This window comes from Mucor velutinosus (genome assembly GCF_035048745.1).
Source record: "Mucor velutinosus strain NIH1002 chromosome Unknown tig00000165, whole genome shotgun sequence".
Taxonomy (NCBI): Eukaryota; Fungi; Mucoromycota; class Mucoromycetes; order Mucorales; family Mucoraceae; genus Mucor; species Mucor velutinosus.
In genome coordinates this window covers 1673693-1699741 of record NW_027041913.1, presented here as the reverse complement: position 1 = coordinate 1699741, position 26049 = coordinate 1673693, and the positions used below count along the sequence as shown (strand labels likewise).

General features: G+C 39.9%; 9 protein-coding genes and 1 non-coding gene across 10 annotated transcripts; 3 read left to right on the top strand and 7 right to left on the bottom strand.

Annotated features, from left to right (window-relative positions):
- Window positions 1-1150: 1150 nt before the first annotated feature.
- ATC70_003514 lies at window positions 1151-1223 on the bottom strand. The gene has a single exon. It is a non-coding gene; the product is annotated as a tRNA-Lys (tRNA).
- Window positions 1224-1660: 437 nt separating this feature from the next.
- ERG4_1 (C-24(28) sterol reductase) lies at window positions 1661-2482 on the bottom strand (the record flags this gene model as incomplete). Its single annotated transcript, XM_064822872.1, has 6 exons — window positions 1661-1788; window positions 1846-1974; window positions 2032-2084; window positions 2137-2251; window positions 2311-2390; window positions 2439-2482. 6 exons carry the CDS (start codon window positions 2480-2482, stop codon window positions 1661-1663), a joined length of 549 nt encoding a protein of 182 aa, XP_064679472.1.
- A 377-nt stretch (window positions 2483-2859) lies between these two features.
- On the bottom strand, window positions 2860-4867 carry ATC70_003512 (uncharacterized protein; the record flags this gene model as incomplete). The annotated part of the gene is made up of 7 exons (XM_064822871.1): window positions 2860-3579; window positions 3635-3902; window positions 3966-4198; window positions 4261-4452; window positions 4506-4673; window positions 4737-4750; window positions 4807-4867. The coding sequence occupies 7 exons, from the start codon at window positions 4865-4867 to the stop codon at window positions 2860-2862; spliced, it is 1656 nt and encodes a 551-aa protein (XP_064679471.1).
- A 965-nt stretch (window positions 4868-5832) lies between these two features.
- STE7 (MAP kinase kinase (MEK)) lies at window positions 5833-7909 on the top strand (the record flags this gene model as incomplete). The annotated part of the gene is made up of 4 exons (XM_064822870.1): window positions 5833-6086; window positions 6143-6587; window positions 6645-6865; window positions 6922-7909. The coding sequence occupies 4 exons, from the start codon at window positions 5833-5835 to the stop codon at window positions 7907-7909; spliced, it is 1908 nt and encodes a 635-aa protein (XP_064679470.1).
- A 344-nt stretch (window positions 7910-8253) lies between these two features.
- On the bottom strand, window positions 8254-10264 carry CDC4_1 (SCF ubiquitin ligase complex subunit cdc4; the record flags this gene model as incomplete). Its single annotated transcript, XM_064822869.1, has 4 exons — window positions 8254-9121; window positions 9188-9526; window positions 9585-10029; window positions 10093-10264. 4 exons carry the CDS (start codon window positions 10262-10264, stop codon window positions 8254-8256), a joined length of 1824 nt encoding a protein of 607 aa, XP_064679469.1.
- A 2869-nt stretch (window positions 10265-13133) lies between these two features.
- CAT1_1 (catalase A) lies at window positions 13134-15788 on the top strand (the record flags this gene model as incomplete). Its single annotated transcript, XM_064822868.1, has 12 exons — window positions 13134-13170; window positions 13227-13285; window positions 13358-13439; window positions 13501-13643; window positions 13696-13797; window positions 13861-14082; window positions 14153-14382; window positions 14488-14721; window positions 14778-14955; window positions 15016-15264; window positions 15327-15523; window positions 15581-15788. 12 exons carry the CDS (start codon window positions 13134-13136, stop codon window positions 15786-15788), a joined length of 1941 nt encoding a protein of 646 aa, XP_064679468.1.
- Window positions 15789-15846: 58 nt separating this feature from the next.
- Window positions 15847-18793, bottom strand: ATC70_003508 (uncharacterized protein; the record flags this gene model as incomplete). Its single annotated transcript, XM_064822867.1, has 11 exons — window positions 15847-16779; window positions 16845-16940; window positions 16993-17194; window positions 17245-17320; window positions 17372-17534; window positions 17588-17689; window positions 17740-17880; window positions 17936-18089; window positions 18144-18194; window positions 18257-18697; window positions 18750-18793. 11 exons carry the CDS (start codon window positions 18791-18793, stop codon window positions 15847-15849), a joined length of 2403 nt encoding a protein of 800 aa, XP_064679467.1.
- Window positions 18794-19235: 442 nt separating this feature from the next.
- ATC70_003507 (uncharacterized protein) lies at window positions 19236-20449 on the bottom strand (the record flags this gene model as incomplete). The annotated part of the gene is made up of 5 exons (XM_064822866.1): window positions 19236-19485; window positions 19538-19946; window positions 20010-20092; window positions 20152-20282; window positions 20339-20449. 5 exons carry the CDS (start codon window positions 20447-20449, stop codon window positions 19236-19238), a joined length of 984 nt encoding a protein of 327 aa, XP_064679466.1.
- A 120-nt stretch (window positions 20450-20569) lies between these two features.
- ATC70_003506 (uncharacterized protein) lies at window positions 20570-21954 on the bottom strand (the record flags this gene model as incomplete). The annotated part of the gene is made up of 5 exons (XM_064822865.1): window positions 20570-21096; window positions 21155-21304; window positions 21364-21629; window positions 21685-21797; window positions 21853-21954. The coding sequence occupies 5 exons, from the start codon at window positions 21952-21954 to the stop codon at window positions 20570-20572; spliced, it is 1158 nt and encodes a 385-aa protein (XP_064679465.1).
- Window positions 21955-22233: 279 nt separating this feature from the next.
- On the top strand, window positions 22234-22775 carry ATC70_003505 (uncharacterized protein; the record flags this gene model as incomplete). The annotated part of the gene is made up of 4 exons (XM_064822864.1): window positions 22234-22405; window positions 22489-22569; window positions 22633-22676; window positions 22743-22775. The coding sequence occupies 4 exons, from the start codon at window positions 22234-22236 to the stop codon at window positions 22773-22775; spliced, it is 330 nt and encodes a 109-aa protein (XP_064679464.1).
- Window positions 22776-26049: the final 3274 nt, after the last annotated feature.

The window sequence follows — 26049 nt, the reverse complement described above, 5'->3', positions numbered from 1 at the left end:
TACAAATAAAGCACATCACTTTTGGTATCGCTTTGTTAAGCGCAAAGAATAAAAGGATTATTATTTGTAGCTTATAAAAAATGTTCGACATTATAAAAACAAGAAAAGACTTATTTGAATAAGACCAGATACAAAAACTAAAGATTTATTGATAAAGACAAGAGTTATTCTATTTATACTAAGTTCTGAATGCAAAAATAGCAATTTTTCTTGTACAACGCTTATCACATCTGGTGAACTTCAGTATTTAGATAGCTGAGATGCACTTCACTTATCATAGCTTGTCCATGTTGTTGCACAACACAGACATATCTACCCATCAAGAATACCTTAATCTTTATAGACAGTTGTAGCCCTTCTGGAACAACACGCTTAAATTACATTCTGGCCACATCTCAATCCCAACTCGAAATGCCGCATAACAAGCGGGTATGAATTAAAGACTCAGGTCAACACTGCAATGCCTTCCGTATCTTGTATTCAAAAAGTACAAACTCACATCAAACCTTACTTCTTAAATCCATGAAATGCAATTACATAACCAAATCATGCGAAACCATATACATTGACCCTTGTAAATTAAGTAAACAGTTCTTCATTCATCGAAGGGTATTAGTACAGAAACATTATCAAACCACAAATCAATCCTATGTTAATCAGGACATTAATACATACATAAAGAGTAGCAAAATAGTATAAAAGCATAACTCTCAAAATCAATTAATAAAATCAACTTATACTTTACCAATAGTTTAATACACATCTTTTATAAAGCTCATTAGCTGTTATATTTACTTCTTTTCTTATACTAAACATCTGTTATTTGTAAGATTCCTTGAATTCTTTATATATCTCATATATTATAATTGATTCATTGTTAACTCTTTTATACACATCACTGTAATATTTTCTACTTTCTACTCTTCTTCTGTTTATTTGTTATTTCTGGTTGGACAACTATAAACCTGGTGCTCATTTGATAGTTAGGTTTGCTTTGGCTAACTTACTATCTCTTTCATACTCTTCTATCGAAACTATATACATTACTACCGACTCGCCTGTAACAATGAACCTGACAATGTAATAATGTGATTCATTCAAACAAAAGAATATGGTGAGACGTTTTGTTAGAATACGATGAAAAAAAATAAGCCCAACGGGGGGGTCGAACCCCCAACCTTGAGATTAAGAGTCTCACGCTCTACCGATTGAGCTAGCTAGGCAATTTGATGATTTTGACTACCTTCAAATAAATTATATAATAAAATATATTGGCTTTATTATCACGTGTTTTTTAGCTTGCAACTGCCTTTGCTTGTTCATGTATATTCTCTTTGCAAATAATGTAATATTTTTGTTCCAAATGAAAGCCCAAACAAGACTCTTCATATGTAACAATTTGACATTAAAACAGATGTTTTAGTACCCCAGCAATGCAAAAATTGAACCAGCCAAAACCCCCCATCAACCTGTCAAAGTAGACAACCCTCCATGTTTATTATATTCGAAAAACTCCATGTTCAAGATACGTTGTTTAGATGCAACTATGAGGCACTTGCTAATTTGATATATTTGTAGCTTGGTTATTGACACAAGGGAAAGGGGCGGCAGACGACTTGACATGCATTATTTTACTCCTTTTTTTTTTATATATATTTCTTTACAATTCCATACCCGCAGCTTCATCCTCAGAAGAATCAAAGCTAACTGAACTCATGTCGTCTTCGTCAGAACTTTCATCGGCAGCAGCATCAGCGGCTTCTTTTGTAGCGTATCTTGAAACATAGTCTTTATACCAAACATATTAGAAAAAGCCAACCATCACAGATCACACAAAATTCTTACCTTTAACTTTAACCTCATACTTGGCTGGCTCTCTCATCAACAATGCAGCAGCTTCGCCGTTTAAAGGATCAGTTGGATTGGGGTATCGAAGCAATTGAGGAAGGAAAACTTCGAAAATATTAATCATATCTGGTTTCGCAGCAAGTTAGTATGATGTGCTTTCATAATTCATGTCACCACACTTACCAAACATTGGACTCCAGGTTTGATTTATAACATCCAAGCAAACAGAACCGCTACTGTATGCACTCATGAGATTATGCGAATCTTGTTGGTTCATAAGCTACTTACACTTCATCGATATTTGGGTGAAATATTCTATTCATAAAGCCAATACTCGGTGATTTGTAGGGATATTGATCAGGTAATTCAACATGTACTTTCCATACACCACCATTGAAGGGAGCTATAATGCACACAGTGTTAATATCGGAAGAATTTAGCATGATTTTCATGATGTTTTACTATCAGTAGGCCCATGAAAACGAACATAGAATTCTTGCATATTGTCGTTGACTAAAGTTACTTCATAATCACTCATGAGGCTGATTTCATGTCAGTATTTTATCACCATTCATGCACCAAGGACTTACAGTTTCATAACATCAGTTTCTATTCTTCTTCTTGGTGTAGACATTTTGTGTGTTTAATGTGTGAGATAAAGGAAAAAACAAGAAAATGGTAAAAAAGGAGTTTAATATATATAGAAAAAAAAAAAGTGAGAGAAAAAAAAATCTTCCATGCTGATTGGTTTAATGGATTACAAGAATTTAGATGAATGGTTACTCATTTTGCATTGAAAGAAACATTGCTCTGTCAATACCATGGCGGAAGCAGCACGAGTTGCTTGTAATCACTGTATTGATTACCACACGTTGTGCATATATTACTGGGCATCACCAAATTATGCACATTGCATATTGCAATGTGCATGTTTCGGTGTTTGTCTGACCATCCCTTCATTTTTCTGTTGGGGAAAAGATAGACTCATTTTATTAATTGAATAAAAAAATGTCATGTAAACGAATCCATGGTATCTAGTATATGCTCACTCACTGTATCCGCCAAGTAAATACGCATCTTGATTTCTGTTGATCCAAAAGAAAATTCTATCGTAACATCCATTCGGGTACCAGGCTTAATGTGGGAAAGCAATGGCATTTTGATTGGAATCTCTGCCAGTTTAATGACGGAACTGTCTGTAATTTGTCTTGGTAAATCATCCTGGTCTGTAACATAGAGATCTGCTTCGGTATGCTTTGGATATTCAATCCAATAAGAGCGCCTGATTTTCTGATCTATCGAGATACGTTGCCCTTTTTTAGCAATGACATCAAACCTTGTAGAGCATCGTTTTATGCCATCCTTGGTGATAATTGCGCTTTCTTCAGGATCTAAATCTTCCTCGAATGGAAGACGAGTTTGCACACCGTAGGTTCGTCGTAGCACTTTGCTAGTAACCAGGTTTGGTTTTTTAATATATGCAGCCGCACCTCTAGCAATGGCGAGTTCACCAGAAGGAGGCATAGCGATCTCCCCTACTTGATGGCTAAAGTTGATTTTGAGTATATCATACAAACAGCTTGAGCATCCAAATCCTCCCACTAGAAAAATAGCGTCCACAAAGGCACCCGCTTGATTGATTTGCTGCTCAACAAGCTCCACAACTTGCTTCAGAACCGGATTGAAGACTTTGTCTTGTAGCTCTTCTAGCGGGAATACCATCAAGCCATTCTAAATCAGAATAGTTAGATTATCCCAAATAGTAGCATGGAAGGATTCAGCTTACATCGTCCAGCAAATGCATCGGTATATAAGGTAATGCGCCAGCTGGAACATCAAGCTTGTAGTATTCTTCATCACCGAGATAGTTTGGTTTAACAGACTGAATAAAATAGTCCATCATCATTTCGAACATACAGACTGGCATCTGGCCTGTTAACTTAGACTGCAATAGCTTTCGCATGTTTTGATCGATAAACGCACTGCCACACATGCCACCATGACCTCGTGTCACTTCTCTCAGCGTTCTAGGTGGTGTAACATCTTCAATCAGGCTTGCAGAGACAAAAAGTTAAACAGCCATGTACTATGATCAGTGTATGTTTGCTATCACTCACTAGGTAATCAAATCAACCGTGCCCCCTCCAGCATCTACAATCATAAACGTGTTCCCATTTGACAAATTCCAAGATTTGTACTTGTATTCACAGTAAGCAGCAGCAGCTTCTGGTTCACTGATCAGCTCTAAACGATGATTGGGATCATCGGGCGCAATAATACCCGCTTTGACGGTTGCTTCTCGCATGATGGCTTTGGACTCGTCCGACCATATAGCAGGCACTGTGAGGCACTACGGTGAAGTAGCTAGTGTTAGTGACATGTAAAGTCCCTCATAGCATGCTAGAAACCTACATATTGATAATGCTCTTGTCTAAAGTTCTGCAATAAGGTAGCTTTCTGTAGCTGCTCACAAACATGCTCGTGAAACACCCTTAGAAAATCGGAAATCACATCAACGGGTGATTTGCCCTCGGGTAAAGGCACATCATCTGGTTGAACGAGGGCAAGTTTAAAGTATTGCAACAATGTACCACTTTGATCAGGCTGATGTTTCTTTTAGATGTGGATGTCTAATTTTAGATTCAAATGCTACCTACCCGTAATGACTGTAATCGAGCACCTCGTCCCCAATCCAACAGCCTGTTGCTCTTATTTCGATAGTATAAGAGCGTTGGTGTCTTGGCGTAGAATCCATTGTTTTTTGGCCATCGAGTGACATCGTATATTTCATCATCATTGCTGGATTGAAGGGCATAACAACAGCCCTATGAATCAAATTAATCGACTCCTCTGTGTTGAATAGACTGGTGATTACTATTTTGTCTTACGGAGTATGTGGTGCCTTGTGAATTATCGTCAGCATCAGTGTTTGTATTCATCAGATTCAAGCTCACCTACCAAAATCTATAGACACAATGACAGGATAGTCCACTAACTTCTGATCTTGCTCAGCTACCATTTGGTTCACAACTAAAAAGAAAAATAAAAGAAACTGCCATAAATGTTTTTCTTGTATAATTCATTGTTGCACAAGTACTAGAGCCAAAAGTCAAGTCATCATTGCACAGGCTTTTTTGCTTTTACATAGCACATTTGCATGCTTGAGCAATATTTGTCAAGAGGATAAACTTTTTGTAGCATATTCAGTCATCATTACATGATTTGTATAGTCTTTTTGATTCAGTTTAATACTGTGGAAGGAGATCAAATAGAAAAGCATCAGCCATCCCAACTTCCCCCTCAAATTACACTACTCTCAATTTGAGACCATCCGATAAACGATGCCCCAGTTTCGCAGTTATATGTTGTTGGCAACGTGCCTGGGCTATGTCCGCTTTTTTGATTTACTGAAGATGAATTGGTATATCGCTCGTGTAGAGTCGATTCTCTCAAGAATCCAGGTAAATCAAAAAAAAAATACAGGCATGATGCACATGATTTATCTCCAGTTTTTTTTTTTTTTTTTTTGGAGAGATAAATTAAATCAAGATAATATTGATTGTTCTCTAGGAGGTGGCTCTCATAATGAGGCCTTCCTCTTTTTCATGAGATGGTTATGGGTGCATCCATTTAGTTTTTTATTATGTGTGTGCCAGTATACATTTGATATGTTTTCTTGCTTGATTGTGCTTTTTTCAATAGGCGATACATTTCATTCAAGGTGCAATTTTGCGATTCTCGGTCATGAATAAACTGCACCAAGTTCTTTTTACACTCTTTTCTTTCTCATTCATTTCTCCCCTCAAAAAAAAAACGGTGCATCTTTTGTAATCGTAAATCATTGCATTTATACCAGAAAAAGAACGCAACATCTATCCAGAAGAAAGAACGCATCTTTAAGAATACCCTGATAGTTTTGAAGTTTGTTCCATGAAACAAAGTGCTGTGAATCCTATTAAAGTAACAACTACCTCTATAACCATCATGAAGAACGGCAAAGACATGTGCTCAACTCAAAAAAAGAAAAATACGCGCTGGCTAGTCGATAAGCCTGAGCGAAGTGATATCTGGACAAGCACAAATTACACCGAAGAAAGACAACGCATTCGAGAGTTCTGGCTACAGCTTTCAGAGGAGGAAAGACGATCGCTAGTCAAAGTGGAAAAGGAAGCAGTACTTCGCAAGATGAAAGAACAGCAAAGACACAGCTGTAACTGTTCTGTATGCGGCAAGAAAAGGTAGCTATTCTTTGTTCCATTCAGTCAGTAATCTCGTATTAAATGCATAGATCTAGAACTGCTATTGAAGATGAATTAGAGGTCTTGTACGACGCCTATTATGAGGAGCTGGAGCAATATGCTTATCGTCAGCAACAGAACGGCATCTACAGTAGCGACAGTCATTCAGAAGATGACGAAGACGAAGACGACGATGACGATGATGATTATGACGACGACGATGAGGAGGATGAGGAGGATGGAGAGCACTATCAATCTGTTACAACCAAAAAGGAGCCTCAATTCTCAAAAACTCTCACTGTCAAGGGAAGCATTATCACCGTAGCTGATGATCTGTTGAAGAATGATGGCAAAAAGTTTCTTGATATGATGGAAAAACTGGCTGAGAGAAAGATGCTCAAAGAGAGAGAAGTCGCCAACAGTGATCTATTTGATGAGGACGAAGACGATAATGATGAGGACGAAGACGACGAGAACGAAGACAAGGGGGACAATGAAAGAGTAATTATGCGTGAAAATTTGATTAGGATCAATTACTCACTAAGATGCATTTTACAGGATGTGAGAACAGAAGAACAAAGAATGGAAGAAGGCCGTAAAATGTTCCAGGTGTTTGCAGCTCGAATGTTTGAACAGCGAGTCCTCACTGCTTACCGAGAAAAGGTAGCACAAGATAGGCAAAAACGTCTTATTGAAGAGCTGGAGGAAGAGGATAGACAGCGTCAAGAAAGAGAACTCAAAAAGCAGCAAGACAAAGAAAAGAAAAGAGACAAAAAACGGTAAGGATCCCTAATTATAGCAACTCCATTAAGCACTCATCTAAATGGAAAAATAGCCAGCTTAAATTACAACAAGAGCAGGAGCGTTTAGAACAAGAAAAGAAGCGAAAAGAAGAGCAAGAAGCAGCCGAGGCACTGCGACGAGAGAAACAAGAGCACGATCGACAGGTCAAAGAGCAAGAGCGATTGAAACGAGAAGAAGAAAAGCGCCAAAAAGAGGAAGAGCGATTACGGAAAGAAGAAGAGAGAAAGAAGCGACGATTAAAGGAAGAGAAAGCCAAAGCAGCCGAACGAGAAAAAAAGCGTAAAGAAGAGGAGGAACTGAAGAAGAAGCGAGCAGAAGAAAAGCTGAATCAGGAGAGAAAGCGCAAGTTACACAATACCAAGATGTCGCAAGAAGACGACGAAGAGCAAGGATCAGTGTCTCATCCACACCACGTTCTCTCAGACTCTTCTGCAACTGTCGATATTATACCAAATAGACGAAGAATTTCAGTTGCTGGCCCTATCGGTAGTCCTTTGAAATCAAGATCAGTCTCACCGCATGTCACTTCCAGCGGCAGTGAAAACCATCATTCATTCTTTTCAAACTTCTTGTTTGGACCTGTCAAACACAACAGCACATCAAACAGACGCTTTTCTACAGGAGGAGATGACCACAACAGCCTGAAGTGGACAAATGGATGGACACCCTTGACAACACTATCAGATAATGTGCACGGCAAGCTATTTGGCGATGTAATATTCAAGAACTCATTGATATTGGAGAGAGCCAAATCGTCGTATTTGAAGCTGGATGAAGTAGCACAGCTCAAATACTTTGCCAAGCCAAATTACCACACATTGGTCCAGCTACATCAAATGATGCACGACATGTATCATCATGAACATGGTGCAATTGATATGAGAGAACTGTATGAGGCCATCAATCAGCCCTCTAGTGGATTCCAATGTCTTTTGCATCAACAGCAAGGGCACATTGTCAGGTTGGACATGGCATTACCAATATCACCACAACTTTCTTCTTCAAATGGCATTGTATAAAATCATTCTTTTGTTTACTCATCCTCAATAAATTCAATGATTCCAATATTGCTGAATATAATCGTCTTTCACTCAAGAAAACATAACCCAAGAGCACTACAAGAAAGAGGCAGGTAATAGCCTTATTTCACATTTAATACACTTTTAACAGCTCATTTGTTGTTCTGGCCTAATACACTGGAAATAACTCGAAGCTCTTTGAAAATTCAATGCCAACACTCTCGACCATAGTTACAACTTGATGCCATTATGGATTTTGCACATTTGATAAGAAAATGCAAAACGTAAACCCTACTATCACAAGCAATATGTGCACCATATGTTTATTTCCAGAATGAATCAATTTATTGATTCCAATATTGTTGGTTTCCACTGTTTCGATTTTGCTGTCCATAAGATGAAAACATGGGCGATTGTCCGTTAAAGTAGTTGGCATAAGGTTGCTGAATACTTGAGGTGGCAGAAGCAGTCGTAGATGGCGCAGTCTTTTTGTTAGCGTCAGGTGAAGTAGTGGTTGTGTTCTGATGTGTGGCACTGCCTAATCCAAAATCATCAAAGCCTCCGTACAGTTGACTCGAGTAAGCAGAAGATGCGCCTCCATAGGGTGATGCCATACTGTTGGCAAGATTACCAACCCCAGGTTGATCGTATCTATGATTAAGGGAGGGTTGACCGTAGGAAGGGTAGGCATTAAATTGGTTTTGCATGTAGTAGTAAGGATAAAACGATTGCATGTTGTTGTATTGTGGCTGCTGTGAATACATATCATTGACAGCAGGAATACCGCCGTTAGAGGCGGTCGTGCTCGTAGTAGAAGCGCCTGTGGTTTTTGTAGAATTATTTACATTGGAGTCGTTTTCATGATGTTGTTGATGATTATTGAATAATCCCGAAGAAGGCTGAAATAAGCTGTCAGCAGCAGCATTACTATTTGTGCTGTTACCATAGATACCGTAGCCAGCGTTGAATGCGTTGCCATAGCCATGCATACCAAATTGCTGATATTGCTGATGTTGTTGTTGTTGTTGATACATTTGGTGGTACAGCTGTTGTTCAGTAGGTTGTTGCTGCTGTTGGTATGGCTGCTGTTGTTGGTGCTGATGTTGTTGTGGTTGGTGTTCTGCAGCTTGCTGTTGGGCAGGTTGGCTCGTGGGCGTTTGGTCTTGCTGTTTCACAGAGTTCAATAAATCTGCGACACTAGGATGATTGGAACTACTAAAACAAGCAATTTGGATTATTATTCGATATGGCGTATTTCAATGGAAAATCAAAACTTACACTTCGGGAACATTCTCTTTCTCTTTCAGGCTTAAAGAGTTAAAATCAATTGAAATACCATCATCGAGCGCCTTTTTGATTTGTGGTTGTGTTGTTGTGGTTGTAGCGGCGGTGGTAGAAGAAATGGAGGTAGTTGCTGGTGGTGGGGAAGATGGCGATAATGAGGATTTGATAGATTCTTGAATGGGTTGATCCCATTGATTTAGGCTATCATTGGCGGGCGTTGGCCCACTCAACCAAGCGTCGTCTACCTTCTGGAGTGGTGGTAATTCCTTTTCGGACGCATCATATAGATCGTTTGTCGCTGGCTTCTTGACAGGCTCAGGCTCTGCTTTCGATCTTGCACATAGATGAATGTTAATTATGCATGCATACAAATGAGACGCCAGAAACTTACTGTAATAAACTAGCCCATGTTTTTGCACCACCACCTCTATGAACATTGCTTGTTTTAGTAGACGAAGAGGGGGTGGAAGATATCTTTTTAGGGGTACTGTTTTCCACAGTATTCCAACTGTTTCCATCATCTGTCTTTTGTTGTGGTGTATTCCAACCATCAAAATCTGCCTTTTTACTCGATTGCCAGGCTACAGCATGAGGCTTTGGATGATGCGCAGATCGACTTGAGGAAGAAAATGTTGCTGCTGCCGTTGATGTTGCTGCTGCAGAGGAGCGAGGCTTCAAGGGTTTGCTTTGTCTACTGGTAGTACTGCTATAGGAAGGATATGTAGTAGTTGATGATACTGCGCTTGATACAGGTGTTTCTAGAATTGCCTTGTTGGCAGCAGCAGCTTCTTTTTTCGATTTCTTGGTTTTGACCTCGCCCCATTGGTTAGCATGGCCTTTTTGTAGTCGACAGTTTGAGCAATTCAATGTAAATACAATAAGCACTTGTCATCAACTACCTTCACTGATTCGATCAATGGCTAATTCCAAATCCCCGTCAGCATCTTGAAGTGTAAATAAAAGATCATCATCTGTCCATTCTGTAAATAGCTCTTTTAAAGTTGACAATTGTGAATTATATTTGGACTTGAGTTTCTTAAGATCACTCTGTGCTCGCTCTGTTGTACTCATTTAAATTATAGCTTGTATTCTTCTTTCTGTGAAAATAAGTGAATGGAAGAAAAGAAGAAAAAAGGAAAAAGGAAAAATGGATTGAAAACACTCATATTTATTAGGCAAGGAAAAAAAATAACAAGTGACGTCGTACGCCTTACACATCTTGATTATTCAAATGGTATCGTAGGTCGTTGTGATACATGCTTATATGATTAAAGAAAGCAGTGCCGAGAACCTGTCAAATTTCAATGACACACATGCTACCAGTTTGTTGCATTGCTCAGGGAAAAGCAACAGATTGCATGGCTGATATTGTATCTGGATGTTGATTTTGATCTGTGGGAATAAATCAGTGATTTCACCCACACATGTCAAGCTATTACGATGAATTTAACGCTCCACCAATGATGAAATATACACAGCATTTCAAAAGCAAAGCTAACCATCATCAGCCATCTCTACTCAGTTACTTGCAGCGCACTCTCATTCTTACGTATGCAATTGATAACTGCAACAGAACGTGCCTACAAGACTTATTTGGCAAGCATTAGACGGATTTGAATTCAAAAGATGCGTGTCAATATTGAATCTTTCGAGACATAAAATACAGTGACAAAAATTCTGATTGCCGTGAAAGCATATTAAACTACATATAGCATACATTATAGATTTGCCCGCATTGCGTTGCCTTACAGCAGTATTTGAATATTTGAGCATGGGAATCAGTCTTCTATACAAATCCGTTTAGAGCCCGCCAAATTCGACTAGCAAGCAGCTGCATATACAATAGCCAGTGATTCATTTAAAGAGTCGCTTGTGTGTCCTTGCATCTTGTCAAGCTTCTACTAAATTTGGATTATTAAGTTATCAGAGCTCAGAGCCAGAGTAACATATGCAACGTTGAATAAGGTCAAGAATGCCATTTTGCATTGAGTCTCACATTTGGATGAGTAGTATATTATGGTTAGATCGATGTAATATAAACTTGTGCAAAAAAAAAAAAAAAAGCTAAACAAAGCACCAAGACAAAGCGATAGTAGTTTCCACTTTGCAATCCTTCTCTTATGAGCTTCCGCCAGGACACTGTGTTTGTTATGTTAGGAAGGCATCAAACTTGCCAGCCACTAGCCACCAAAGATTAGTTCAACTTCCTGTTACTTTTTTCGCTTGAAATGGGAATTTTTTTCTTGCTTTGCGACTTAATCAGAGTATTTCATTCAATTCGACTATATAAATTGTGATGATTACCCCGTACTCCCTTAAGCTTCCTTGGAGTACTTTTCAAGACGTATCTAATGGTGCTAGTTATGATAAGTGTTCTAAACTAGCTGATTGAGCTATTCCTGAAAATATGAAATGATGTTTTTGGCAAAAATGTCGAAACTTTACATTTGAAGGTCTCAAAAACAAAGTTTCAGGGGTTGCGTTAGATCGATAGAAACATTTTAATTCAATATACACTATAGTAAAAGTCTTCATTATCAAGATGAGAAACGCGATCGTTTGATTTTCAATCAAAACCATGAGGGGTACCTCATGCTTTTTGGTCGAATTTTGTCCATGTTTTTTTGACCCCCCAAAAAGCTGAGCAACGGTGTCAGTAAGTTGGTGTTAATTGCGAACGACTGTTTGATGCTATTTTGACAGCCTAAAACGGCTGCAAACACGAGAAAACACGATTCAAATGTACTCAGTTTCTGCTGCGATTTGTATACAATCGAGTACTAAGAGTCAATGCAGGTATGATGTACGTCTGTATTTGATTTGTTATCACTGTTGCAGACGCGGAGCATCGTGAAAACGTCAGATCACACCTGTAGGGGGGTTTGGAAATGGTTGTCGTATAGTAATAGAAAGCTGAAAGAGCCAGATTCTGCTTTGTTTTGGTTTATGGATGAGAAGAGTGAAGCCTCTTTCATGTGAATCATGAACACGACTGCATTGTTTCCATCGAAACCGCCCGTCAGCGTCTTATGAAGCTCGCTGACCAACTTGAATTAAGTTATAATCTGATTCAATTCAAAGGTGACTCTAAATTTTATTGAATGCTTTCTAAGGCATGATGCAAATCTAACACGTGAATGCTTTAAGATCTCTTTAGGAACTGACGAGTAAAGTCTGGATAGCTATATGTAAGAAGAGACAATATATATATGAACCAGCTGTTTGGACTAAAATAAGCCATTCATAATAGACATGATTGATTATTGTTCAGAGAGCGATGAGCACCTGTCTTGACAGATCTAAAGCACTGGAAAACTAGCAATTAACAGGTGTTTCATCAAGAAACTAGTATTGAATCACCGAATCAGTCGTTGCAATTGCTGTTCACGATGTCACTGATGCAATGAAGTGTTGTTTAGTAAGGGAATAGGCAGCATTCGATGTGATAAACTGCAAATGAGACTCAAATGCTGTGTCCGGGGATTTTGAATGCAACAACACCCGTACACCTAGCTCTGATGAGATGTGAACAAATTCTAATACTGATCCTACATAAAAGAGGTAGTGGATGTATTGTCTGACCCAGCATGGCTCGAATGCTCAAAAAGACGAGACCTTGTAGCCATGGGAGTCGTTCAAAGTTGTATGCTATAACGTAATACTCGAGTATGTGCGTGTGAGCGTTTTGTATACGACAATGTGTACCGTCAGTTGCCCTTGCCCTATATATTTGCTTTTTTTTTTGTTGACCAATTTCAATCCCACTCTCTCTCTTTTTTTTTTTTCCTTCGTTTTAACGTTTTGGACAATATCACAAGAGAACCCTTCTTTTTTCATCTTGATATCACCCCCTTTATTTTTCGTTAAATACAGCCTCGGATATCTCTATTCAAAAAACCGCGTTTTCTTCATTTACTAAGCTTATACATTTTAATACATCATGAGAAGAGACGTCCGTATTCTTCTTGTTGGTGATGGTAAGAGCATATACAAAAACGTGTACATGCACAGCACACTTATACGCACTGGATAGAGGGAGTTGGCAAAAGTACACTTATTGCTTCATTGATCAAAGAGACATTCATCCCTAATGTAATCATCGCAACCAGTAGCCAACTGATTCCAAAGCGTATTCACTCCATCTCTCTCTCTCTCTCTCTATAGGTTCAACACCTTATACCCGAAGTAACCATACCGCCAGAGGTTACCCCGGAAAACGTTACAATGCACATCATGGACTCTTCTGGTAAGAGCAAAGATAGAGCATACTGACTATGGATAGATGGACTAAATTAGTTGAATCGTAGCTCGAACAGAGGATCGTGAGCAATTGGAAGCGGAAATCCGCAAAGCACATGTTATCTGTATTGTTTATGCTATCGATGATCCCAATACATTCAACCGTCTTTCACTGTATTGGCTACCCTATATTCGATCCTTGGGCGTGAATGTAAGCATGTACTGAGATTTCACCTTACCTGATATTTATCATTTCCTCCTAGGTTCCTGCTGTCTTGGTTGGTAATAAGATTGATTTGCGTGGCAACGACGTGGCAAATCAGAGTCTTGAAGATGAAGTGATACCCATCATGAACGAGTTCAAGGTAAGAGCGATGCCGCTACTTCATGCTAGAGCCATGCATCTAACTTGTGGGTGTGTGTATTAGGAGGTAGAAACTTGCGTTGAATGCTCGGCCAAGCAACTGCTAAATGTTTCAGAGGTCTTCTATTTTGCTCAAAAGGCAGTTCTCCATCCCACCGCTCCTCTGTATGACTCAAGAGAACATGTTTTGAAGCCACAATGTGTCGAAGCACTCAAACGTATTTTCAAACTGTGCGATGCGGATAAAGATAACATTCTCAACGATGATGAACTGAATGAATTTCAGGTACAGTAACAAACAGATGCCAGCAATGAGCATGTCCAGCTAAAAAAAAATCCATCTCATCATCCAACAGAGAAAATGCTTCAATGCTCCACTACAGCCACAAGAACTTGATGGCGTGAAAGATGTAGTGAGGGAGCATGAACCTACAGGAGTAAGCGACGTAGGTTTGACGGAATCCGGCTTCATCTATTTACATTCGTTATTTATTCAAAGAGGACGTCTTGAAACAACCTGGACAGTGCTTCGTAAATTTGGATATGGCGATGATTTGTCACTGCGCGAGGATTTCCTGCTGCCAACGTAAGTGTGAAAGTGTGCATGTATATGTGTGTGCAGTGTGTGTGTGTGTGTGTGTGAGAGAGAGAGAGAGAGAGAGAGAGATGTCAATTGACTTGCTACGTCTAGATTGGAGGTGCCTTCAGAATGCTCTGTCGAATTGAGCCCTCACGGCTATCAATTTTTTGCTGAACTATTCCAAACGTTTGACAAGGACAAGGACGGCGCATTGAATCGAGTTGAACTGGATTTTCTCTTCAGCACATCACCTGGAAACCCTTGGGCTAATACAGGATTCCCTCATACAACAATCACAACTGAGACCGGTGCAGTTACTTTACAAGGATGGTTAGCTCAATGGAGGTAATTGTGTGGCAGGGCTTGTGCTTTTCTTCTGTAGACTGACATATTCCAATAAGCATGACAACTTTATTAGATCATAGAACGACCCTCAAGTATTTGGCGTATCTCGGCTTTGAGGGTGATACTCGCACAGCGCTGAAGATTACCAAACCAAAGAAGGTGGATCGCAAAAAGGGCAAAATACAACGAAATGTCTTTTCGTGCTATGTGTTTGGTGCTCCAGGCTCAGGAAAGGTAATGTTCTTGCTTTGAAAAGAAAAAAGTGAGGATGAACTGACGCTTTGTTACACATAGACTTCCTTATTGAAAGCGTTCGTCCATAAACCATTCTCTGAGAAATATCAAGCCACTACAGAGCCTTTTCATGTGGTCAATTCAGTGGAGATGAAGGGCGCTGAAAAGTATCTAGTGATGCAGGAAGTGGAGCCAAGTCAAGTTGCTGAAATCTTGTCCAGCAAAAAGAGATTGGATCAATGTGATTTGTTGTGCTTTGTATATGATACCAGTGATGCCAATTCATTTGGATATGTGGCTGCATTAAGGGTAGGTACAAACAAATCCTCTGTTCTAGTATGGCCCTCTTATGTAACATGCAAATGATTTAGGAAAAGTACAAGATTGACCATGTACCAACAGTTATAGTGGCTACCAAATGCGAACTGGACCTTGTTACTCAACGTTGTGAGGTTCAGCCAGATATTTATTGTAGAAATTTAGGACTTGCGGTGCCATTAAGTGTTTCAGTAAAAGAAAACCAGATGGCTGATTTGTATCATATTCTTACCGGCGTGGCTATGAATCCGTAAGTTTGAATAGCAGAAGGCAGTGATCTGACACACACTAACACCACTCGCAATAGAACAATTGCTACTCCTGGATCAAATAAAGACAAGACGGAAAAGCCCTGGACCACAAAGAATTACCTTACTTTATCTTTGGTAGCAGGCGTTGTGATATTAACTGGTTTGGCAGGCTTTAGATACTTCAAGAATCACTGTGCTTTCTCTAATCATAGTTTGAATGCTGCTGCTGCCACAGTTGCCTCGAAGAAAAAAGAGTTTTCATAATAAAAAAAACAGTTTGTATTTCTATAATGATTTTTTTTCCATGTGCTCCCATCTTTTATTAGTAGTAATCCATGTCGTTATTCTTGCTATTGCCTTGTTGATTTGCTTGGTCAAAGTAGAATTCAGAGACCTGTTCACTGGATGTGGCATTTTCAGGGTCCTTATCATCACGCACGCGAATAAAACGAGGAAAACGCAACGAGATACCCTTATTGGGATCCACGCGACCTACACCAGCCATGTATCGAGGACTCACACTGAGATCAGCACACTTGACCTCCCAGACTTGCGTTGGAGCAAACCAAATGTCAGGCTTCACTGCATTTTCACCTAAGCAGTAATATTGCTTGGGAGCATCAATGACATGATCCTTCAATGTATCGTAAAACAATTGCAAGTTTTCATCTGAGAAACCGGTACCAATCTTACAGATGGTTTGATACTCTTCTGTTTCTGGGTCATAACAGGCCAACAGGAACGCACCATAAACAGATGTACGCTTACCACGACCGTAATAAGCACCAATTACGACCAAATCCATAGAGTCTCCAACACCATTCAAGTAGTCCTTCTTCACCTTGAGCCAGTTTCGAGAACGTTTGGAGGGTTCGTAGGTTGCTTCAGAGCTATCAAATGCCTTGACCATAAGGCCTTCACAATTACTGGTGATGGACACATCCAAGAATGTTTGAATATCCTCAATGTTGTTGGAATCCATGTGTTTGGCAAAGTAGAATTCGTGTTCTGTTTCCTGAAATGCACCAGCAAGTGCCTCACGACGTTCCTTGAGCGATTTTTGCAACAATGATTCGCCATTCAAATACAAGCAATCAAACGCAAATACAGCTACTCGCACAGTGATGTCTTCCTCCTTGACGTCTTTACGCTTACGAGTACTCAACACTTGGAAAGGTAAGATTTTGCTCTCTTGCTTATCCCAAGCCACCGCTTCACAATCTAGGATAAAGGAGGTGGTGGTAGGTTTAATCCACTATAAGAGTAAGAGGGGAGGAGGATTTTAGTAGATTATGTATACAGAGTCCATCCATATTGTACCTTGTTGATTGCGTTCATGATATCAGGGTATCTCACAGACATGTTTTCAGAGTTACGACTGTAGACATTGATAGTGCCGTCTTCGAGTCGATGAATCTAATCAGACTAGTTGGTGCTCTTGTTGCCACCCTGTAAGTGTATATCGTACCTGTGCTCTCTCGCCATCGTATTTGAATTCGCAGGTGAATGTTTGTCCCTCAAATCGATCCAACACCTCGGTCAAGCTCTTTGTTGGATGCGCCAACATGGGCTTCAAGGGAATACCAGGGTGCATGGTACAGTGGTCTAATAACTCGTCCAAGGGGTATTTCAATAGAGCAGGAATAATGATATCATAAGATGGCAATTGACTAGCGAGAATGAGTATTTTGCAACGGAGCATTGTAGCAAGGACACTTACTTGTACACGTATTTCACAGTATCTACAGCAGTTGATAATAGCTCTTCCCTTTTGGAAGTCGACAGTTTGGAGTTGGCTATTGTAATGTATGAGCACTTTGAGTGGAAAGACCGTTGTATACACTTACATATCTTACTGAGAACGACAGCTTGTGCTAATGCGGAGAGAACTGTTTGCTCGGCTAAACCGATACGAAGCTTACCTTCCAAATGTCTAATGATGAATTTGGCTTCTTCATCTTGGCAAGCGACCAAAAGACCCTTGATCTTGTCAACTTTTCTGGATTGTGCCTGCAGTTACGCAGTGTGAACGAACTAGCACAGACAATCTGCCATATACTTACCGAGTTACCGGTGATTTTGGCAATCTCTTTGAGTATGCTAAAGACATGTGGAACAGTCAAGGGCTTGGGCTTGAACAATGTTCTTTGCGAGCCTTTGCTGTTCTATAGGCAACAATTAGATGACCTTCCACATATACAAGCTGCTTGTTTACCATTGCTACAGTGCCAAGATCACCACATTTGACATAATCTAATTTCAACTGCTTCATGTCTCTTCCAGTGGATTGTGCTACAGCTTTCATCAACAGCGATTCACCGATACCAAGTTCAAGGCCCTCGTAATCGGGGCAAAGCTATAGAACAATGTGTCAACCCTGCATCCATTAGCTCGCTCTCTGTGAGCCAAACCTTATTGATACACATGTAAAGCAGTTGGAGCAACCCCTCTGGTGTGAGGTCAATGACCTTTACAAACAGCGTAACAAGATGCTCTGTGATCTCTAGTCTCTTGGTTGTATTTTCGCACTTTTCAAATGTCTTGCACAAAACAGAGTAAGGAATGCTGCAATATGGTCTTAATAACTCGAATATGGTGAATCAGAGCGAGACAACTTACGGTGCACCTTTCTTCCAATCCACACCTGACTTTCCTGGCCCTACAGAAGCACTAATTTGCATTTAAGCAGATGGTTAAACAATGTTTATCATCGAGAGCACTGATATATTTACATTGTGTGGATGATGGACATCATTTCCAGTTTCTCTTTTTTGGCCTCCTTCTCCTCAGCAGCTGCCTCTTCGATCTCCTTGTCGAATTCTTCGTCTGAATGCTCTGGTTCCTTCTTTTTTTCGTCTGTTGGATCCACTTCCATAGTTTCGGTCTTGGGGACACTTGAAGATGCCTCTGGCTTTACTGGCTTTACCGTTGATTTACCCAATGCAGTCTTTTGTGTCTTTTGTTTGGGAGGTGTCTCTTCTTCATCTTCTTCCTCAGTGTCTGAAATGATGACTCTTTTGCGTTTCTTTTGCTCAGTTGTATCTGTAGATGTGGATGCTGTTTTATCTGGCTCTTGTTGGGCCATAGTTGGCTCCTGCTCGGTAAAGGTTGGCTCTTGCTTGGTAGTAGCTGGCTTTGCGGGCGCTTTGTTGGCATTATTACCAAAGAAAGAGCTACCAAGAAGTGTTAGATTACTGGTATTCATTGATTCATTGGCTTGTTTACTTTAAGCTTGATTGCTTTTTCTCAGGTTTTTTCTGCGAACTCATATTTTGCAATAAACCTAAATGAAACGCGAATGTTGCAAAATCAATACGCGACATTTATAATGCCCAAATTTTTTTTTTTTTTTTTGCTCCCTTGCATTGGGTTTCAAATGAAAGAGTTGCGATAAACAGCATAGACTTTATTAAGCACATGGTGCGCTGTTGCCTAGGCTTTGATATGCACCAACAAAGTAAAAAAAAAATTGGCTTATGCGATGTTCCATTGAAAACCCTCGTCTAAAAAGTGGCCGAAATTATAATCAGTTCTCCCCTCGATTCAACTTGATCCAGGAACACATTCTTGAGTTGATTATCCGTGCTTCCCATCTCTAGTATTGTGTTCAGTCAATTTACATACGGCACCATTCTTTTAGTGTAGCTACATCATTTTATTTTAGCAGAATCAAGTAAAGCACAATCTACACTCATAGGCCAGGTGGACCATCTAGGCAACAATGCGTGGCGCGACATCTGAGTCAGAGATATCCTTGATAAAGATAGTATCTGGTGCATGGTCTCGTTCTCCTTCGTCAAATGTATAGCTGCTAGCAATAGCCAGTTTAGATCCATCATGGTTAAAGGATAAACTAGCAATCTCATCAGGATATCCAGTCATATGCTTGACACGCTTTCTGTTGGCACCATCCCAAATATTGACAACGCAATCAGAACCACCAGATGCAAATGTACCAAGTCTAATATGAGGCTCAGTCATTGATTGCGGGCTATTTTTCTAGCTACACTTACTTTGGGTGAAACGAGAGCGAATTCACTGGATATACGACTTCGGTGTCATTGATGGTGAGACGGTGGGATTTGAATGCGTATCTTTTAGCTTGCACTTCAGGAGACATGTCGAAATACTCAAATGCAACACGGCCCTCAATAGCAGAGCAGGCATAACCTTGGCCATTAGGCATCAGTCTAATACACTTCAACATATACTTGAGAGTTGTTTCTCTTTCTTGCCAAGGAGAGCTCATGTTTTTAATGTCGTAAATGTGTGTTTTGCGATCGCTCATTGCCACTGCCAACTTCTCGTCCCGTAAATCCATGCTGAATACTTTGCAATTCAAGTGCAATGTGTGCTCCTCGGTGCTAGTCTGTGCATCCCATACACGCAATGTTGTGTCCCAAGATCCAGTGTATACTCTCTCTACAAAAAAAAAAGAGAAATGTCAAATCTATGCTCTTGTACACTAAATAATCTGCATCCTACTCGTGGCAGATCCATAGCAAATGCAGCTGATAGGTGCATCATGCTTGCCGATAACTGATTCCTCATTTGTGTCTAAATTGATCCTAATTCAAACGATTAAGTCTCGGCCCTGCTTTGGTCTCTTGACAGGTGTGTCCTTTACATTTTCACCTTTCGATCCAGACCACCAAAATAAACAACATTGTCGTCCCCAAAGCAGCAATCTAGAATCGCTGAATCTGTGTTGAATAGCTGTAATAGTTCGTTCTTTTCCACATTGTATAATCGCAAAGTCTATCACGTATCATTCAGCATATCACTCGATATGTCTGTAGCAAATAGTCTATTACCTTGTCCCAAGAGGACACCAGTAAACAATCGGGATCTGTGGGATGAAAGCATACATTTGAGATGCCATCTTTGGGTGGATTTTTCAGCTCTATCTGTGTTGGATCGTTCATTATGAGTTGTAAGTTCAAGGAAAAGAGAGTTCTTGACAAAAAGATGTTCGCGTTCTTTTATTTAGACACTTTGTTGTGACTCTTTAAAGAAGGGTATATGCATCATGTATCAATTTCGAGCTATGTCAAGTAATGAAGTCGGTAATCCGAATACAATCGACGTCTTTTGGAGGGATCAGCGTTGTCTGGCACATTGGTAAGCTCGTGCGGTCTGCCTGCTAGCATGGAGTTATTAAGAATCCTTGGATCGTACAAACTCATCTGATTATTAACGTTGGAAGGACAAGGCGAATAAGATGGAAACGACATTGGCTCGGGCGAAAAGCTGGCAGCTACGCATGCTACTGGACTTGCGTTTATGCTTGGGCTTGTGGCAACGAAATGAGGAGAGTGTGCAAAAGGTCTCGGCGAGGGAGTACTGGCTTGGGTCTCTTCCTTGAGCACAGACTCTGAATCAATGCAAAGTTCATCCGGAATCTCCTCCATAGTATCAAATGTGGAGAGAATGAATGCCTGAAGGGTCAAACAGTTAGACGGTGATGCACGAGAGTGATTCACACTAGAGGAGCGCCATTCTGTCATAGGAGATGTCGTGGCCAGTTGTTCATGGTTTGCATGGTCGTACATTGCATCTGAGGCCACAATGCCTGTGTGATAGGTATGAGTGCGATGATCCAACCTCACCATTTGAATGATTTGCTTTACCTCGTTCAGCGCGACTGCATATGCTGTTTGAATGCTCTCTCTCCCTTGCAGCGTTTGCTGATTTTCTAGGCTCAAACTTATACATTCTAGATAAAATTGCCTCTAAATGGCACTCTAATGCGTTAAAATTGCGGTATTCCGCCATCAACGCTAGCAAAGGTAGTTTTAGCAAACGTGGCATATACAAAGAAGCTACTTTTGACTTGTACCACTGGACGGAAACATCTTGGAAACAGGATCATGCACATTGTGTAGGCTTTGTTGTACATCATCTATCCAATTTTCGACTTGTTTTGTCGTATATGCATGTTGTAAATCACTGTCAATGCGAGAGCGTCCCTTGACGTATTCAAAATCAGTGACAACCAGGTACGGGTACAGGTTGCGGTTGCTTCTGTAAGCAGATACAGCATACATCTTGATCTTGACGATCCTCTCTTCCAACGCATCAATACTGAGTTTCAGATCCGATAGACTACACCATGTGTTACAAAATGTATCAACGCCAAGATAGAGCTATGAGTGATTACCCAAATTTTTTGCGAATGTCATCCGGCTTGAATATAGCAGGTATAAAGAAACTGTCGTCTGCCAGCTCCATGATAACAAGCTCTGTCTGACGCTCATCGCAAATGTGCAATGCCTGGTAATGGATATGAGTCAAATGTTCCATGAAGCCATCATGGATCTAGCCCTACCAGCTTTATCCTCATCGTCTTTTCATCTGATACTACTTGGTTTAGTTTTCTGCTGGACCTCTCAGTGATCCATTCAGGTATTCTATCAAATACTCTTGACATTTGAATATGGAATAAAGGCGTGTTTTATTAGGAGCTTGTACGTGATTTTCGGCGTTCTTGAATCAATCAAAGCTCTCAGCATTTGCCCGGACCTCCTCTGTTATGATTGCGTCACAGAGAAGAGCAAAAGGATGCTGTTTTTGAAGTGGGAACCCCCAGTTACAAAATTATAATTGTTGGAAGCAGGATGGAAAACCCAAATTTGTTTTCTTCTTCACTTTTTTCGACATACAAAAAAACCCCACTCTACATTTAACTTCCATTAATATATACATCAAAATGGGTCTTTCTGATTTCTTCTCCAGTTTCATGCCTACCGTCTACGCTGACGAAGAGCCCCAAGTCGAAGAGACCGTTGAGGAAGTTGTTGAGGAAACCCCCGCTGCTGAAGAGGAGGTAGAGGAAGAGGAAGAGGAGGAGCCCGAGGATCCTAAGGCTGCTATTTGGGAAGGTAAATTAGATTATAGCTGCAATGGAAACGAGAAAATGAAAGAGTGTGGAAGCATTGACATTTCAATCGAAAATCTAATCTAGTTTGTACTGAACAATGCTCTGCCTTGAAGCATCACCTTGATGAATGTAACGAGCGTGTTGAGAACGGATCCAGCGAGAACTGTATGTATATTCACACTTTTGTATCCAAAACGCTGTTTTCTGAAAGTTTGCGATTGTGAATAGGTATCGAGGAGTTCTTCCATTTCATGCACTGTGCTGATGAATGTGTAAGTTGATATGTCTAGTGTCGAGACCTCAGCCCATGCTAACATTTTGATTTTGATGTCTTATAGGCTGCTCCCAAGATCATGGCTGCCACCAAATAAAATTAACCTATAAATATTTATTCCTCTAAACAACACCAAGTATCAAAAAGAGACCAAAAGATTGCTTCTTTTTTTCCTATATTTTGGATACAATTGTAGATCTTTTTTTTATCATATAAAAAGTAATTGTCATATATTAGTGACTACATGCGGTAGAGTGGTGTATGGTTGATTCGTGATAGAAGTGAAGACTCCATTGGAACGTTATTTGAGTGATCAAAGGGATATGGCTATTGCATGTGAGCTGTCAAAATCTTGATTTCTTGTACCTTTATCTGGCCAGGGCAATATGCTGTTGCATGTTTGACCTTTGATTCATCATGCTCATAGATCATTCTCACTTTTAGAGTGGATCTTTGCCATATTTTTCACTGGCTTCCTGCCATTTGAAGCATTATTGATCTATAGTGCTTCATCCATAACATAAACAGTAGTTAGCCCTCATACCTATGTGAATTTCGACCCCAAAAACTGACTGTCTGACCTATCTAACGCTCAGCGAAAACCTCAATATATTCTGTAGTTGCATGATCGGCGAGTATGACGCTAGGTTACTGAAAGACTGTAATTGCCCAAATTAGTAGTGGTATTCAGACTGGAATAGAGCAAATGGCTCTATTATATTGCTCTATATCATATACAGCACTGACATTGTTATAAAGGGGTTTAAATCAAAACTGAAACCAACATTCAGTGTGATTTCAGTAGTGTTTACCATTGAAATAGCACATTTTCTCCTTAATAAAGCGATGATTTTGCATTTCGCATTGAGATCTACAGCTAAAAAAGCAATTTTCAGCGATCAAATCTGCAAAATATCAAAACCCTCAACAAAATCAAAAGAAAGAGGTCAATTAAAGCTATAATACCTCTCAATTCGCAATCCCCTTCCCATTAGCTTCACTAGCACTGGCTGCGATTGTGAAGAAGGCATTCTGTTTAGCCGCCGCCACAAGCCGTTTTTTAATTTCCGACAGTTTTTTTTCTATTCAAGATTGGACAGATTCTGTTCAAAATAGACACAATTTATCTATTTTGCAAAATTGGACTTTAAATAAAACCTGGAGCTCGACTCCCTTACAAAAAATATTTTGCAAAATTCGACTATATAAGTCGTAATGTTTAGCCCATCTTCCCTTAAGCTTTCTTGGAGTGTTTTTCAAGACGCATCCAATGATGCTGGTTAATCAAGATGTTTTTACTAAGCCTACTGAGCAAATTTAGAAATAGGAAATGGGGTTTTTGGCGAAAATGTCGAGATTTCATATACAAAGACCTCAAAAATAAAGTTTCAGGGGTTGCCTTAGATCAATAGAAACGTTTTGATTTAATATATGCCATAGTAAAAGTCTTTATTTTTGCTGTCAAAAATACGATCGTTTGGGTTTCGACAAAAACAATGAGGGGCACCTCATGGTTTTGGGCCGGCTTTTGGCGATCCCAAAAAAAGTTGAGAAAAGGTGCTGGAAAGCAATTGCTAGATGAGAGCAATCATTTGGCGCTATTCTGGCTGTCGGAAACTGTGTGTAGCACGAGAAATTGCTGCTCAAATGCACCCAGATTTCGCTGTGTTTTACATATTTGTGAGTTGTAGGAGGTAATGCAACTACGTTGACTGATCGTACACGTACGGTTTCTAGTAAGGAAGACGTGAAGCATTGTAGGAGAGTCAGATTCATAACTATGAAGTGTCCTTACTCGATAGCGAAACCTGAAAAGTGAAATTTTCGTACGTATTAGTAGGATTCGCGTCTTGAAGTTGGTACATGGATGAATAATAATAGAGGTAAAAACTGGCTGTAAATCAGAGAATTAGTAACATGATATTTACGTCAAATCCACATTGTACCTACCCTTGGTGTATCCTTTGGACGAGGGGTGATAACCTTTGAGGCTGAATTGGATCATATCTTCTTAACGGCGATGACATTGTGGAGGAATGTCCCGACCAGCACGGAATAATGTCAAGATTCGAACCATGTTAAGACACATGCAGACAATCTACGATTCTACAATCTGTAATGAACCAATTGTGTTCAAGCTGCATTTGATAGCTCAAAATTGTATGGGTGAATGTTGCTGTGCATTCAATGTGAGAGGAAATGGATAATGATGCAGTATAAAGAGAGAAACTGAGAAAGAAGGTAAAAATATGCATCCTTGCTGATTAAATAGGGCTGGATGTTCCAGATCAAAACCTGGTTTATTCATGTCTAAACACTCAATTACTACGTACAACTTCACTGACTGCAAATATCGGGTCACTCTGCCACCAAGAGCTAGGTTGAGTACCAGCGCAACACGATTGGGGCGACTTCATTTGGTAGAAATACAAAGGGGGCTGTTGAAAAGCTTTACAAAGGCAGCATCACTATGTATGTAAAGAAACCAGGTTCAGGTCATCCCCATCAGCTTTCTTTGCAAAATGATGCGATTATATGTTAAAAACACTTACATTCATTAAATATACGCGTATTTATGCTTCGGATGGCTCTCACCGAAGCGAAGCAAAGGTAGAGAGCCAACCTGCGCAGCGGCAACTCGCGCTACCAATTGCCTTTGCGTATCTTATCAAAATACTGCTACTTTCATTGTGACCCTCCATTTATACATAAAAACCCTTCATATTTTCTGTGGATCTGACTCTTATGTGATGCTCTACATCCATATACACGTAGCTACTTCATATACGGGCAAGCAGCGTACTAGCATTTCCCCTTTTTAGTCCTTAGCGTCCCTGATACAGCAATATCTGAGTGCATTTAAGCCGCGTTTTCTCGCGTTCAAGGCCGTTTTAGATTGTCAGAATAGCGCCAAACAATTGCTCTCATCTGGCAGTTACTTTCCGACACCTTTACTCAACTTTTTGGGGACCAAAAAAATATGGCCAAAATTCGACCAAAAAGCATGAGGTACCCCTCATGGTTTTCATCGAAAATCAAACGATTGCATTTTTCACCTTGATAACGAAGACTTTTACTATGGTATATCTTGAATCAAAATGTTTCTATCAATCCAAAGCAACCTCTGAAATTATCTTTGTGGGACTTTGATATGTAGAATTTCGACATTTTGGCCATAAACCTCTTTTCATATTTTTACAAATCATTCAATAAGTGTATTCAAAACATCTATATAACTTGGTACCATAGGAAGCGCCTTGAAAATTACTCCAGGAAAGCTTAAGGAAGCATTTTTTTTTTGTAGGGGAGTCGAGCTCCAGGTTTTATTTAAAGTCCTTTAAATGTCATGCTGAGGGATAGAAAAGACTGTT